The sequence below is a fragment of the Oreochromis niloticus genome, linkage group LG13, assembly GCF_001858045.2.
Source record: "Oreochromis niloticus isolate F11D_XX linkage group LG13, O_niloticus_UMD_NMBU, whole genome shotgun sequence".
NCBI lineage: Eukaryota > Metazoa > Chordata > Actinopteri > Cichliformes > Cichlidae > Oreochromis > Oreochromis niloticus.
Genome location: NC_031978.2, coordinates 21,961,672 through 21,977,554, shown reverse-complemented (window position 1 = coordinate 21,977,554; position 15,883 = coordinate 21,961,672). Strand labels below are relative to the sequence as shown.

At 39.5% G+C, this 15,883-nt stretch overlaps 1 protein-coding gene across 6 annotated transcripts in view; it reads right to left on the bottom strand.

The window, feature by feature from the left end:
* pde10a (phosphodiesterase 10A) overlaps positions 1-15,883 on the bottom strand; it is a 62,536-nt gene that overhangs the window by 10,224 nt on the left and 36,429 nt on the right. For 4 of the 6 annotated variants that reach the window (XM_013269029.3, XM_013269027.3, XM_025897259.1 and 1 more), the window contains 8 exons: positions 6,157-6,185; positions 5,053-5,176; positions 3,778-3,827; positions 3,531-3,671; positions 2,220-2,375; positions 1,213-1,263; positions 686-744; positions 391-442 (listed from right to left, as the gene is read on the bottom strand). In XM_013269029.3, coding sequence (XP_013124483.1) covers positions 391-442; positions 686-744; positions 1,213-1,263; positions 2,220-2,375; positions 3,531-3,671; positions 3,778-3,827; positions 5,053-5,176; positions 6,157-6,185 — 662 coding nt within the window. The remainder of the gene's footprint in view (positions 1-390; positions 443-685; positions 745-1,212; positions 1,264-2,219; positions 2,376-3,530; positions 3,672-3,777; positions 3,828-5,052; positions 5,177-6,156; positions 6,186-15,883) is intronic. The other 2 variants (XM_013269028.3, XM_003441158.5) reach the window with 1 other exon arrangement.

Sequence of the window (15,883 nt, the reverse complement as noted above, 5' to 3'; positions counted from 1 at the left end):
TAGTGCTCGAACCAGATGACTTGAGTTTAGACCACAGTCACAAGGCAACCAAAAACATACAAAAAAAGAAGCAGGTTTTAGTAAAAGAAGCCGGAAAACCACATTTTACACTTGCTTGTTTTAGATGTACAAAGTACCGTATTGTTTTGGACTGAGCCAAGCCAATACATTTATTTAGTTATTACTATGTATCTAAAAATAATGTAACCACTTAATTAGTTAAGAATAATCATTATGAGCACGCTACTATTTTTAGAAAGTAATAGGAGTGAATCTGTGTTACTGCGGCATTGCTAGTCTTTTTAACAGACATAATTTAACACACACTCCCAGGATGTGTAGCCTTGAGGACAATGTGAATGAACACGTACTTGCAGAAATCACACTCACCATAATATGTTCAAGTAGAGAATCTATTGCCACAATGTTATCAAAGTATGTTCTGTGCGAAAAGAAGAAATGGCGCATTGAGATGTTTGACAAATGGGAAGCTCTGATGACGTTCACACTCAAGACATGAAAGCTAGGTTGCCTAAAATGTAGTAATCTCTTTTATCGTGTGGGCTACAAGTTTTATGTTATCACAGCCGTGCCGTGAGGACAAGATACTTATTAGACCAAACAATATTCACTTTGTGTATCAGTTATTTGGTGTTAGGGAAACTGTAACAGGGGCAGCTCTTACTTTGACACGTCTAGTAGGAAGTCGTTGAGCTCAGTCTGTTTGGCGAGGCCTCTGCACACCTAGCAACAAAGAAAAAGACGTCACGAGTGAGTACACAAACGTATCAAAAATTTCCCAGAGAATAGTGAGCAGCTAACCCAGGAGTGCAGCGCTGCACTGCTCACACAGGCTCAGAGGTCCATTGTGGCCAGAGCTGCAGTGGGACGCTGCTTCTCTGAGGTGTTATGCTATCTGTTCATATAAAAACAGGACTGGGGCATAATGACGTCCCTGGGGAGCTATTTGTTGAAACTACGGCTCAGTTGATTGGACTGGGCTCGGTGACAACTCAGTTCTTGTACACAGTGGATTTAACCATTAAAAACACAGGTGCAGAACCAGAACAAACAAAATCATTCAAGAACATACAGTAATAAGTGGAGAAGGTAGGATTCGCCTTTTCCCCTGACAAGTCTTCAGTGAGTTACTGTGTACTGTATCTGTTACACACTCAGTTTTCAATTCTGCTTCTGCAGAGGTTTGCTCACCTGCACTTGATGAATAGCAACTGATGCCCATGCTAAATTAGCTGTAGCAACCTGGAAAAGAAAGCAAGGCTTAGCTCCAAAGAACTGCAGTACAAATACTATTGCAATTTACACATTAAGTCACACTGTGCAGGTTTAATCTGTACTTATCACATTTTCTCACTACGACACAATCTCAACGTAATTATCCGTTCTGCACATCAGGCAGTCTCATAATCACAGAAGAGCTAGTTACCCCACAAACTCAGCGCAACTCTGGGAACTCAGACTCAAACCTGCTGCATCTCTATTGTATATTTGCATTTAAGCAATGAATGAAAAATAAAAGTTGCAAGACAAGTTACGGAAAAGACCTTCAATGTCCACATGTGATTAAAAAGGGGACAACAACTCCTAAAAATAACAGCAGAACTTTGCAGGTTTAAAAAGCATGTCAGCGTTCAGCTCATTGTTATGAGGTTTTGACTTGCACCTTCAGTGTTTTGCAGTAGTTTACACTGTACATTAATTCAATTAGGCAAACCACTAAAGACAATAGAACAATTAAAAACTAAAAAATGCCAAAAAAGAGCGTTATTAATGTGTAATAAGCAAATAGCTACCTGTTGAGCCACTTAAAAGTAGATAAAAGCAAACTGATGCAGGTTTAAACTATACTGACTTTTACAAGCTGTTCACATATCGATTATATCTACATGATGATCAGAAATGAAAAGAGCATTTTAATTGCTCTGCATTTTAAATTTGATTCTTTAAAGCTTATGCACCCTGCCTACACCTGTTTATGTAAAGCCATTTTCCAGCTCAATGCACTGTTGTTCACAGAAAGCTTTTCATCTGGAGACAAATATACCCCTTTATATATTTTTCACAATAAAAATGAAGCCCACAAAGCTAACAGAGATCTCAAACAGATCCAGATTAAGGGTAATACCAGGCTAACTGTAGTTCTGTGAGCCTTGCTTCAGCCTCCCACTCTTGGTGTGTTTTGTCTGGGTCAGACTGACCTCCTGGTGGCTGAGGTTGAAGGGCTCCTTGCCCCAGTGCCGGTGAAGCTCCAGGATGGCAATGAGGTCCCCGATGGCAGTGACGATGGGGAGGCACAGGACAGAGTGAACATGGATCCCTGAGTCCTGCCCTGTGCCGTCGGGGAATCTCTCATCCTGCAACACAAAGACCAGCGAAGAACATTATCACCTGAACTGCACAGGGCGTATTAACTGATGAAGATTACAAAGAAACTCCTGTTTCTAAATCTGTTGCTATGAACAGTGCGCCACATGTGTCTCATGCGCTTGTTTTCTTAAGAATTTCACTTTGACGCACACTCACAGAGACACACACACACAGACACATACCCTATAATAAAGTTAAGGCTTCTTTAAAGCTGAACCTGATTTGTTTTGACTTTTTAAACTTGAAGAGTTTCCACTACAGTGTGCCTGTGCTGATATTTCCTTGAATTCTGAAGCTTCTTCTTACGCCTCCTTTGAAATCTGCTCCTGTTCAAATTGTGAAGTGTAAATCAAAAGAGGGATCATTTATTATCCAGCCATTCGCTTCCGCTTATCCTTTCCAGGGTCACGGGGGGCGCTGGAGCCTATCCCAGCTGTCATAGGGCGAGAGGCGGGGTACACCCTGGACAGGTCGCCAGTCTGTCGCAGGGCCAACACACAGGGACAGACAACCATTCACACTCACATTCACACCTAGTGGCAATTTGGATTATCCAATTAACCTATCCCCACAAACTGCATGTCTTTGTAACTAAATGAAAATACTGGCAAAAGCATAACTGGATAACAAACTAAATGGCCCAATACATAAATAATCATCATTTGCCTAATGAAGCTGAAATATTGAAGGAAATGAGAAAAGAAAATGACGACAAATGACAGAAAATAAACGGAGGCAACACAAAAGAAACATTTACAAAAATTGCGCTAGACTAATTAAACATATTAAAAAAGGAGAATTAATGCAAAAGTACTTTCATACAACAGAAACACCCAAATAAATATCAATTTAAGTCCCATCATAATAATTACTTAAAGAATGCCTACAATATTTTTAATATATTTGATGACTTAACAAAATATTAATTCATTAATTAGTATTAATTAATTTACCTTTTGTTTCATATATTTACTCCTATTATGATTATTTTTTAATATCTTTAGTTTGACAGTGTTGAGCACATTAACCCAATGAGAGCAATAAGAAAGAATTATTTCATTATATGTTTATAGCTACATAAAGTAGTCAAACACTAGATGCACTGAAATGTTACACTGTTGATGGATGACAGCCACACATACCCCCATGACGTCCTCTACTAGCAGTGTTTTGCGAGTCTTGGCAACATGAGCGGCAATGGTTGTCCCAAATGCGATGGGGCCAGAGGGGATGAGGGATGGAGGGCCATCCTTGGCCGCCGTTGGAGTGAATAAACATAAACTCTGTTGAGAAGAACAGACAAGAACAGGAAGTGAAGCACAACTGGAGAAAAAAGGAACATATACACAGAGATGCATCAGTAAAAAAAAAAAAAAAGTCAGCACTCACATTGTTGCATTCTCCCAAGAAGTAAAGTGCAAATCCATCAGCTTTAGTTGCTGCAGGGAAAATATAAATAAATAAAAAAAATGAGACACAGATGTGCAGAGCAAGTGACTAAAATACAATCTGGTCAAATCTGACATTCACTGTCAGCCTACGCCTGCGAATGTGTATCTATCTATCTATCTATCTATATATACATATATATATACTGTTATTCTGTTACTGGAGTATTATTTATTCCTCCCGGTGTAATTATGTGAATTTCCCAACTATACCACTAATAAAGGCTATCTTATCTTATCTTGACAAGTTTAAATATTTGCTTTAAAAAAAACTCCTACCTCACCTACCTGAAATTATTCGTAATTATGAAATACTGTTTCCTGTTGCATTGTCAACTTTGTTGACTAAATACTGTATTAGTTGGTGCTTCTGCCTGAACCCTATCTGACTACCTGAAATAACATTTTAAAAATGAAATAAAATAAAATAAATGGCAGATATTAGCGAGAAAAATAAAGACAACAGAGAGAAAAAAAACCCGACAAGGAGGCCACAGTCCAGTTATAATCTAATACCAATCTATTAACAATGTCCTAGATAACTACAAGGGTACTCTGACCGAAAGCTTTGACTGCCATCCAGTGCATCTCATTCCCAGTTCTCCTTTCCAGTCCTATTTCACACAGATATATAGGTCATGTTATCATACAATGTGGAGTCAGAGAGCCTGGTGGTGCAGTCAGTGCACAACTGATCAAGCAGTTAATGAGAAATGAGGTTTGGATAAAGTGAACCTTTTTGCTCAGATTCATTATAAAAGTTGAACTTTGAATCACTGCTTATGAAATTTTCCCAGTCATTAAGATGGAGTCATAATATGAAACAGGAACAAATAATCCATCAATACTTTATGAACTGAATCAATGAAATAAAAAAGAGTGATTGTTTTTAACCGTTTACATAACTCAATTTTCTGGTTTATTGGCCTGTAAGTGACAAACATGATTTGGTTTGCTTTGCTAATTTGCAAGTAATTCTTATCCTTACTTTTGTTTATTGGATCAGCATGTGGGTGGGGTTTACTACAGTGGGTGTTAGAAAAGTACATGTGCACCAAATTTGATTTTAAATGGACAAAACTTCCTGCTGCATCTGAGCTTATCCTGCTCCTCCACTATTACGGTGCTGAAATGACACCCAGAGTAACTGAAGTCGTGCTCATCGAGAGAAGTTTTGCAAAAATCTGCGTCACTTTTGGTTGATGTTTACTTTTACCTGTTTTGATGATGTTGCACAACTCATAGAGCAGGAGTTTATTGTCTCCTCCAGTGTCCAGGCGCTGCTCTATGTAGCTGTTGAGTTCGTACACCACGCCCTGCATATTTGTGTCCTGGTACTGCTGGACACAAGACACAAAGAAATTGGATCTGTGCAGTCTTGCACAAACACTGAGATTGAATATCAAAATTCAGCAAGTGCAATGAGGCAGAAAAACCTGACAACAACCTTCATTCTCTACCGCATCCAGTCTAATGTTACTGCAGATTACTCCAGGTCAAATGACTTTTTTTTTTTCTGTTTCTCAGTGAAAGGGGATTAATGCCATTCACAAAGACAAACCCATTCATCATAACATTACTCCCCGCCCCACCCTTAGACTCTAGCTCAGGGATCCCCCTGCAGTTTTGCAAGGAGGCCACCAGATCCCCACAGTTCTGATTAGAGCTCTGGCAAGCTGTGCTGGTCAGCCTCAGCTTAAAACTGCGGTTATGTAAGAGGCAAACCTCCTGGCTAGTACGGGGCAAGAGAGCGGTCTATTTCTGCTCCTGCCGTGAGTGTGAGGACAGGACGGCAGGGAGAGTGGCGTACTAGAAACCCTTCCCCATGGGACGCCTTCTATCCTCCCACATCCTGTTTGCACAGACGTATGGGTGACGCACTGAGGGGCCAAGTGGACCTCATTTTTTTCCCTTTTTTCCCTGTGTGTGCATGTGTTAGTTCCTTCTCCTCAGCGTCATGGCCCCGCTGTGGGTGCTGACACCCGGTCTTCTGATGGTGTGAATGACAAAGGTGTGAACATGCAGTATGTGTAACAATAGCCATTGAACCTTTCTAACTTTCCCAACAACTGTGACACACATGATGCGTTTATGGTCCAACCATGTTTTCTTATTCTTTATACTGATGTTATGCCTATGACAAAGTCATACAAAGGCACTAGACTAAATAAAGTAAGGACAAGGACAAACACAACTGTTTCAGTGTGTCCAGTTCTTAAATAGCATCAAGCCATTTTTACAGTTACTGAAGGACAATATTATGTTATAATAAACACAATTTAATATATAAAATAAGATGATAAATAAAGCAAACACCTACCCTGCTGACTTCTTTAGAGGATGTGTCATCTGTAAAGAGAGAAAGTTAAAAATAAAGTTTAAAATGAATGACATGAATTTCAGTTCAATTCTATATTTACATAGCAACAACAACAGTTGCCTCAAGCAGTTTTATATTACAAGGTAAAGACCCTACAATAGACAGACAACCTCAGCAATCACAGGACCCCCTATGAGCGAGTACCTGGTGACAGCGGGAAGGAAAAACTCCCTTTTAGGGATGAATCAAAAGTAGATTAAGATCTGGCCACTAACTAAGACATGAATAATCAGATTCTGTGAAAACCTTTGCAAATTTTTTTTAGTTTATTAGTTTAGTTTTAGTTTATTAAAATCCACATTAACTGAAACAATTTGCTACTATTTATTAAATAAATCAAAACCGAAAAATGTAAAAAACAAAACAAAAAACTAAACGCAGATGTAAGTAGGTAAGTAAGTAATTACCCATTTCACAGATAAAAAAAAAAAATCACAAAGCGCTTTACAACACAAGAAATGGAAATATAAAACAATGTAACAGTAAATAAAACAGCAATGTAAAACAATACTAGAAAAATTTGCATTTCCTGCGAAAATGCTGTGTGGATGCCTTAACGCTGAAGCTGTCTGCTGAAAAGCTGAAAAAGATGAAAAGTTGCAAAAAGTTGTATGGTGGTGAAAAAAACATGTCGCCCTGAGCAGGATTTGAACCTGGCCCTCCTGGTCTCAAGGCAGCTACTCATCTCACTGAGCTAAACTCATTCTCTCAAAAAAGAGGAGAGACCGACAATTCTGCTAAAATGAGCAGAAGCTGCTGAGAATTGTGCTGAGAAGAGGTGAAAAGGCTGAAAATTTTGCAGAAAAGAGGTAAATCAGCAGAATTTCTGCAGAAAAGAGGCAGAACAAAAGAACAAAAGAGAAAACTGAAAACAGGTTTTGCCATGACGGGGATTTGAACCTGGCCGTTCTCGTTTCAAGGCAGCTGCTCATCTCACTGAACCAAACTCTTTCGCTCAAAAACCAGAGATGGAGAAACTGACAATTTTGCTAAATGAGCAGAAGCTGCTGAGAATTGTGCTGAGAAGAAGTGAAAAGGCTGAAAATTTTGCAGAAAAGAGGTGAATCAGCAGAATTTCTGCAGAAAAGAGGCAAAGAAGCAGAAACTTGCGCTGAAAAGAGATGAATCAGCAGAGTTTCTGCTGAAAAGAGTTGTCTTTTTTCTGAATACAGCCAAAAAAGCTGGAATTTGTGCTGAAAAGGGGTGAAAAAAATGAAAATTTTGCTGAAAAGGGGTGAAGAAGCTGAAGAAGCTAAAGTATACTAAATCAAAGTATTTGTGCCAAAACATAGTGTTTCTGCCATATTGTGGTACTACTACATTACAACATGAATACGGATTAAAGATGAAAGAAACTGGCAACAAATTCCTCCACTACAAACCAGTCTGATACCACTTCTTTGCAGTGTTCACGTTTACTAAGGCACTACCCAAAAGGCGCCACAAGAGGGCACTCCAACACAAGAGAAGAGGTGAATGAGCAGAATTTCTGCTGAAAAGAGGAAGAAGGTTCTGTATGTAGAAAAAGAAACACTGTTGAACCATGTGTGAAATAAATAAAGAAATGAAATGAAAGAACAACCTGGTACTGCTCAAATTCACCAATCAGAGGTACTGCCTCTGTCTGCTTCATCAGGCTGTGTACTTGTTTCTGCCATGGAGCGTTAACAAGAATCTGAGGTCCACATTAGAAAAGCTGCTAAAATCATAAAACTCTGCAGAATTGTAATAAATTAGCAATATAAATTACAGGTCTGTGATAGTGTATAAATTTGTAGTGAAAAAAAAAAAACCGTGGACCAAGGTGGGATTGAACCCACGACCTTTGAGCTGCAGAGCCGTGTCATTACTGATTGCGCCACCTGGAAAGGGGGCGGCGGTCTGAAAGACAGATACTTGGGCAGTCAGATAATAGATCGCGGTGAGAGGCGAAAAACGCCGTTTTTTGGAGTTACAAAACGTCGTGTAACTCAAAAACTAGGAGGGCTAGCAGCATAATTCTTGTACTGGGTGAATCAGCGGACTTTGGTGTATTTTGACTGCGATTTCATAGCTCGTTCTACCTTCTTTGCGGAGATATGACGAGAGAAGAAACGGCTTCATTTCCAGAGTTTGAAGACTGAGAGAAGGACAGATTTCCACCCCTCAAACAAACGTAATTCATTGCTCAACGGTAAGATAATTGTAAAAACTGCTTCCACTGTGAGTATCAGCAGTGTCTGAAGATATATTGGCACAAGCCTCATGTCCTAACTTTGCTTTGTTAAAGAGATATGGCAATTTGAAAATGCCTCCCGTTACAGAATTTCAGCTCTGAATTTCAAAACCTCCCCATAGACTTTGAATGGGGAGTTGTCAGACCTTGTGTCACTCCGAGGCAAATTGCGAAAAAACGGTAAACCTCACAATAAAGATAGTGACATTTTCTGAAAGCCAGCAAAAATACCTACGTTTTGATGTATAATTTGTGGGGGTTGAGTGGAAATTGTGTAAGTAGCAAGAAGTTGTTCAGACATGAAGAGAAAATTCAGAACGGACCAGCACTCACTCTGACTTAATTGCATAGCAACCATAGCAACGCATGTATTTTCTGAAAAATCACAATTTTGCAACTGAAAACTTAAAGAGAGATAAGATTAAAACGGTAGAAGATCTGAAAAAGCTGAATCAGACAGGAATAGCCCAATAATCTGAGAACATTTTAAAGTTTGAATGGAGTTTCTAGGTGAAAGCATGACAAAGTAGTTAAGTTTCAAAGACAAGCAAGTTTTAGCAGAATTGTGGAAGTTTCCCATTCATTTCAATGGGACAAATTAAAGGAAAAAAGTGTAATATTTTAAAAAGTATAACAGTAATAAACACCAAAAGATATAGCCGGAATTAGCAGAAATAGCAGAACAGTTTAGAGTTTGAACGGAGAAAATCGGCTGAAAACTGAGGGAGTAGCTCAGTGCCGAAAAACGGGGCAGCAACTTGAAGAATAAAGTTTAAAACAGGAAAACAATAGTGTGGAAGCCCTTTAGGGCATCCACACAATAAGCAATAAAAACAATGTAAGAACAAATTAATCAAAAGCAGGAAGCATTTGGTGATGAAGCATGTGGTGAAGCGTTTCAGTTAAACAAAAGAAGACTGGAAAATAAAAATAAAAATAGACTTTTGTAAAAAAAAGAAAAGAAGGAGAAGAAGAAGAAAAAAAACTAACCGAAATTAATTTTGCGAACTCAAAAAACTAATGTCCTTAGTTTTAGTCTTTATCAGTTTGGTAAAGTTTGTCAACATAAATGCCCAGGATAAGATGAAAAATGACAAACCAATTAGAAAATACAAAATTACAACACTTTGATCAGCATCACCACCTTTTCTGTTAGGGAATGCCCAGGCAATGCATTCAGCAGGCAGCGGCCTCCACACACTTGACCGTTGTGTTGTGATTATTCACACAGCAACAACATGATCGCTGATAAACTTGCCAAATTTCAGCCTAAGGAAGAATCGCTACAGAAATTCAAGCTTTGTTCATAAAATCCAAAGCTCCTAAAACATTAAAGGCCTCTTGTACATTTGCTGTTGTTACATTGTGATACTGAAAATTTTGGTATCAATCCAATATCAAGTAAAATCACTGATACTTTTGGGTTAGCTTATGTAGGGCAGTGTGTCATACTTAAGCGATGAATCATCATTAATTTGCAAATTCTGAACACATTTTAATGACCACTAAATCATAGTGGTTTTTACTTCCCATGATAATCAGATAACACAACAAAACACACCTTTTAATTTGGGTTTTTTGGAGACCTGGAATGCAAAAGCGTCTGTATCTAAAGCACTTTGGTTCAACTTCCGTGTTTAATTTCAATTCAGTTTTATTTATACAGTGCCAAATCATAACAATTATTTTCTCACGGTGCTTTATATTGTAAGGTAAAGACCCTACAATCATACAGAGAAATCAGGGAAAACCCCAACAATCGAATGACCCCCTATGAGCAAGCGCTTTGGTGATAGTGGGAATGAAAATCCTCCTATTAACAGGAAGAAACCCCTGGCAGAACCAGGCGGCCATCCGTCGCGACTGGTTGAGAGTGAGGGGAGGAAGACAGGACAAAGACACGCTGTGAAAGCCACGGTTAAGTCAGATGATGCTACTTTTGTAAGAGGAACTTCAAAATGCTTTTAATTGTTACAAAGTCTGAGTAACTGTGTAGATGTGAAGGCAGTCATTGTTTTTTTGAATTAAAACGCTGAAAAGCAACAGTCAGAGAGTCATAAATCTTCCCTGGCTGTTTAAACACTGCATGGGTGGATACTCAGCTGTGGACTGATGGATTGCGACGGGCCAACATCACGAGCAGCAAATAAGAAAAACCATATGCTGTCCTCAGAATAGTCGTCAGGTGAACAAATACGAACGATGGAGTATTTAAAGCATCAATACTCATTATCTATAAGTAATGGATGAATATTTTATCTACTTAATGCAGGGAGGTATTTATTTAAATGACGTTCCTTTTAAAACAAAATTAGGAGAGATATTCATTTAAGTTGACGAGTGCAAAACTTTGAGGCTTCAAGTGCAGATTCCTGGTGTGATTTACAGCTGCCGGGGAGACATATGACTATTATCTTTGGATGTAGACACTGAAGTATGTGATAATTATTAAAGCTTCAGCCAATCATAACAGTTTCTGGACTCATAATCTGGGAGTGGGTCTGGGAGTGCTACTTGGGCTGAAAATAAAACCATTCACACAGCTCAAGTGATTCGTCGGTACACGTGGGTCAACAGCACACGAGAACATAAACCGCTGAGATCTCTTTGATAACTTTTCATGTGATCAAAACCACGCAAAGAGCTGGGCAAATTTTAGAAACATCCACTGAAGTGCTGACTCGAGCGGGCCATCCTTTGAAACGAGCCTCTTTGAACATGTGAAGAAAGGAATTGCAGCCGGCTACATTGTTTGTTGTTTTAAACATTCCTGCAGTATGCTATGAGTTTCCTAACTTAGCCATGAGACCTATTTTAGAGTGAACCGCTGGCCGCTGACGTCAATCAGACGACAGAAAGTTGCACTTGAAAAAGACTTCAAGCCCCACTGAAAAAAAGAATCTTTTTAAAAATGACTTGTTGAGGCCTAAAATAATCAGACACTAATCCTTTAAAGGGCAGCTATGACAGTAGTACTGGTTTAAAAATTGGTCTACATTTTTTACAGCAGTTCAGAGCAGCCATATTAACACAAACACTGATGCGTGACAGTTTTCTTTCTGACTTTGATTCCACTTCCCTCATAGAGAGACGGGTCACTGCACAAAAAACAGTGTCACTCTTTAAACTCTTATCCGAAGGCCACCAAGGCTCTCTAAACCAATGAAAATGATCTGAATCATTTGAATTGCATGCAATATGATTCAGTGTGGGACAGGATCTGTGTAGTATGCACAGATCCTAACGCAATTAAAGATGCTTGAGAAAGAGGGCTGTGTAAATAAACCTAAATTAATTACAAAAAACAAACAAAAAAAAAAACATCTATGCAAATACAACTCAGGAAATTGCAATTCTCACTGCTATTTGGCTCGCAACTTATGTCATTTTTCGCCTTGTTGTTTGTTCAGCACATGAGCAGCGGCTTTTTCTTCCTCTGTGACCCCCCTCACAGTGCTGCCCCTTGCATCACCTCTCTCTCCTCACCCACGGCAACAAGGTTCACTAGAGGGTGGTGAGGCGTGGGAAACGGCACTTTAGAAAAGGCTCTGTTCGACGGGTGATGCTGCTCCAGGAGACGCGTGGATCATTTTATCCTGCTCCCACCGCGGTGGATTTATGTGCTCAGTGATATTTATCTCTCTGTCTGTCTGTCAGTAAGAGTATAAAAATCCCCAAAACGAAACTACAAAGCCAGGGGTGGAGCATGGGAACAAAAGGCTTCATTGCATATTTAGATCGCTTTCTTCAAAACAGAAACGCAGAGCATTGGCCTTGGTGGAGGATCCTTATAAAGTTAGTTGCGCCACTTATCCCAGCAATGCCAAAACATAAGAATAAACCAGAATAAAAAGTCATATCAGGAAAATATTACACTGATGGGAAGATTTTATAATGGTATTTACAACAAACAAACAAAAATACTTTTTAAACCAACAAAACTAATTGACCAGGTTCTTCTACATAAAAATATAAGGCATTCTGTCAGCTTCACAGGGCCACATCCTAAATGTCCCTCCAGGAGGGACCCTCCTGGAGTAAAACTGTGACCAGACCATGTTCATTACAGGTGTCGTTACTGTACAGACACGAAATCTCAGTTAGCATTTTATTAGCAGAACGCTGAACACTGTGTCTGCACACCACAAAATGTCTAAGGAGCTAAAAATGAACAGGAATAAGTTGTAGTTGTGGGATAAACACTGTTGAGGTGAAATGTAGAACCGTTCTATGCCTGGAAACTATAGAGGTACAAAAGCCCTTTAAATCTGTTGTGCTGAACCAGTTTTGCCCAGCTGGAACAGTTCCAGCAGCTTCTTTTAAAGTTTGCATGCAGGGTCATGCACACATTCAGCAGGTGCAGGTGCAGGTCCAGCATGGCTCTCACATAACTGTCTTTCCTAGAAACCAGAAAATATCTTGTCTTACCTCTTAGCTTAGCTCTTTGGCTTTTTTGTGTGTGTGAGAGGACATATGCTGCTTTGTTCTGCATGACCACCAGCACCAAAAACAAAAGACTAAACTGAAATGTTACAGATATAAGATCTTTGTTTTATCACACATGTGTCATGGGATTATAACAGAGCTATCCCTGGGGTAGACATATGCTTTAGTCGTGTTTGCGCGTGCGTAACTGTGATTTTTATCACAGCGCGACACGGCCAGCCATCAGCGCTGGGACAAAAACCAGCCGTCTGTTAATACCTTCCCTTATTTTCAGGAACCTGCTGTGATTTCAGTAAACACACCAGGAGAGTGCTGACATGTTCTTAGAAAATATACTGCCAGCACAGTCGACTGTGAACACTAAACACAACCGTCGAGCAACTCCTGAACGCTGCAGAGGCTGAACTGACTTCTTTTAGAAACTTCATCGCATCATTTAAACTTTTTTTCCCCCAAAACCTGCTGCACAGTAGCTTTGGTTCATCAGGTAGAGTAAATACAGTACGCACTAGTTTTGTTTGGAAACCACTGCTGAGTGGGTAAGGCTGACTATTTCATTACACTGCGTCTCTCTATGTCCCGATACAGTTTATTGTCCACAATCGGGATAGTAAGGGATAGTAACTGGATTTTTGGTGCATGCTGGCATATTTTTTGAAATATCTGCTGCATGTTTTATTTTCAGCTTCACAGAAAGTGACACTGCGATGTATTAGCTGCTCATTGTTTACAGAATATACATGTCGCACCACTGTTAACAGTTAAAGCAGAGGTGTAAACAGCAAGGGCTGGATAGCATAAAATCAGATAGATTGATAAATATTTCGTGAATATTTAATAATTTATTTTAACATAGCATAAAAGCAAAATGACAACTAGGATGGTTGTTATGTTGGATGTTGTTAATCTCAAATTAAAAAACTTTTGCATTGACTTTGCACCACAGTCTGCTCAGTTATGATGCGTACTCTCTTGCATGTCCTGCAAACACTGCTGAAAGCACTGTAAACAAAACAGTGGGAGTGACTCTGATAGAACAACTATGTGATGACAGCAAGGAAAATAGTATAGAGAGATAGGTAGATGATTTGAAGAAGCATCTAGAAGATATCAGTAGCCCTGGGCGAAGGTCCTGCACAAGAAAAATGTCTCAGTCAGACAGGTCTAATGCGTACGATACTTTATGGGCTCTTTATTGATCCACCACTACAGATACACAGTCTCCCACAGGACGGTCAGCTAGCAGTGACTCAGTGGTCAATATGTGTCGACCTAGTGGTTGTCCTGCATCGACCTGCTGCATGGAGGATTTGCAGCTGCCAAAAAAAGCAGTCTTCTTCCTTTTCAGTGCCATGCTCTCTATTTACCAACAAGCTAGTCCTCCTTTCTTTTACTTTTCATTAACCTGCTGTACATTTCTGGCCAAAGGCTTTAAAAGAGCCAGCATGTTAATTAAAACGTCTAGTTATGTTTACCAAATGTTTTTTACCATTTGAAACTCAATGTGCCTCATGAGCGCTGCGTAGGGAGAGGTGGGGGGCATCCACCTCCCCTCCCTGGAAAGCCCTGCAGGTGAGCCTGGTCTCTTATCACAGTGGTGGGGTATGAGGTACTGCTACACAAGCACATCTTTGTCTGCTTGTGCCTGGCCTCTAAACACATCTGAGAAACAGTATCAGCTGCTTAACTCGGCCTAACTCTCTTGCCGCTGGAGACCAGGCCAGAAAGGATAGAGACTCACTTTTCCACATGCTTCTCCAGTAGAATAGAAGAGGATATCTACTTTATTGTAGCTATTCAGAACATACACCAGTTATTGCACGTTAGAACTGAATTTCTGTGTATTTATTTTCCATCGAACCAATATAATACGAGTAAATAAAGTATAAAATAAAAGTATAAATATAAATTGTTACACATATACAGTTAAGAATACAAGAAAAAATATCTATATACTTATATTAGTGAAAGAAAAACTATATTATTGATCAAGCAGGGAACCTAGCCTGACAGGGACATGTTGGTTCAATTACTCAAGTAGTCAATTTATCCTTGTAAAACTCTGATAACATATTATTCGTTTAAGGTAAAAAAACAAACAAACACAAACCTAAATGTTTTCCTAAACCTAAATGGACACCCATGCCATGATGCTCCTTGGATGCAATTTTGGTGCTGATGTTAATGCCAGAGGAGGTTTGGAAATCAGCAGTTACTGAATCAGCTGAGCGTTTGTGGCTTTTACCCTCTCTGCGCCTCAGCACTTGGTGCCACCCACTCAGCAACTTTACACGGCCGGACACTTGGTGGTTGAGTTGTTGTGGTTACTAAACGCTTCCTCTTTACAATAACACCGCTTACAGTTTAATGGTGGATTATCTAGAAGGGAAGAAATTTCACAAACTGACTAGTTTCGGTGGTGGCATCTTATTACAGTACCACACTCAAATTCAAAAAGCTCTGTAAAAAGACCCATTCTTTCACAAATGCTTGTAAGGGCAGGCTGCACGGCTAGGTGCTTGATCTAATGCACCTGTGGCAAAGGGAATGAAAACACCCATTGTTGAGATAAAGAAGTTTGGCCCAAAACTTTTGTCAATGTAGCGCCCTTGAAACTTGGTGTTGAAAGAGGAAGTGCAGTGCAGAGTTTGGGGTTGTTTGGATGAGCAACGGTCTTATTTTGAGGTCTTCCTGTTCTGTAGGTAATAAACTAAGTTGCAACACGTACTGTTGAGGACCTGTCCACGGATTACTTCAGAGTTCTTGACGTTTGCAGTTTTGCTGCAAGATTTGTGAATTCAGAGATGATGTCATCCTCCTCTATGAATGACCTCATAGTTTAGGTTTGCAAAATGCTAATGGTGCACTGATTACTTAAATGATTAATAAAAAAAAAACAGTAATGAAAACAGCTGTTCTTGTTCTAGTTCAAACATAATCCAACTCTGGTGGTCACGGAACAACTTTTCCTTGTTTAAAAGACTTTACATGGATGAGCAGAAGTTT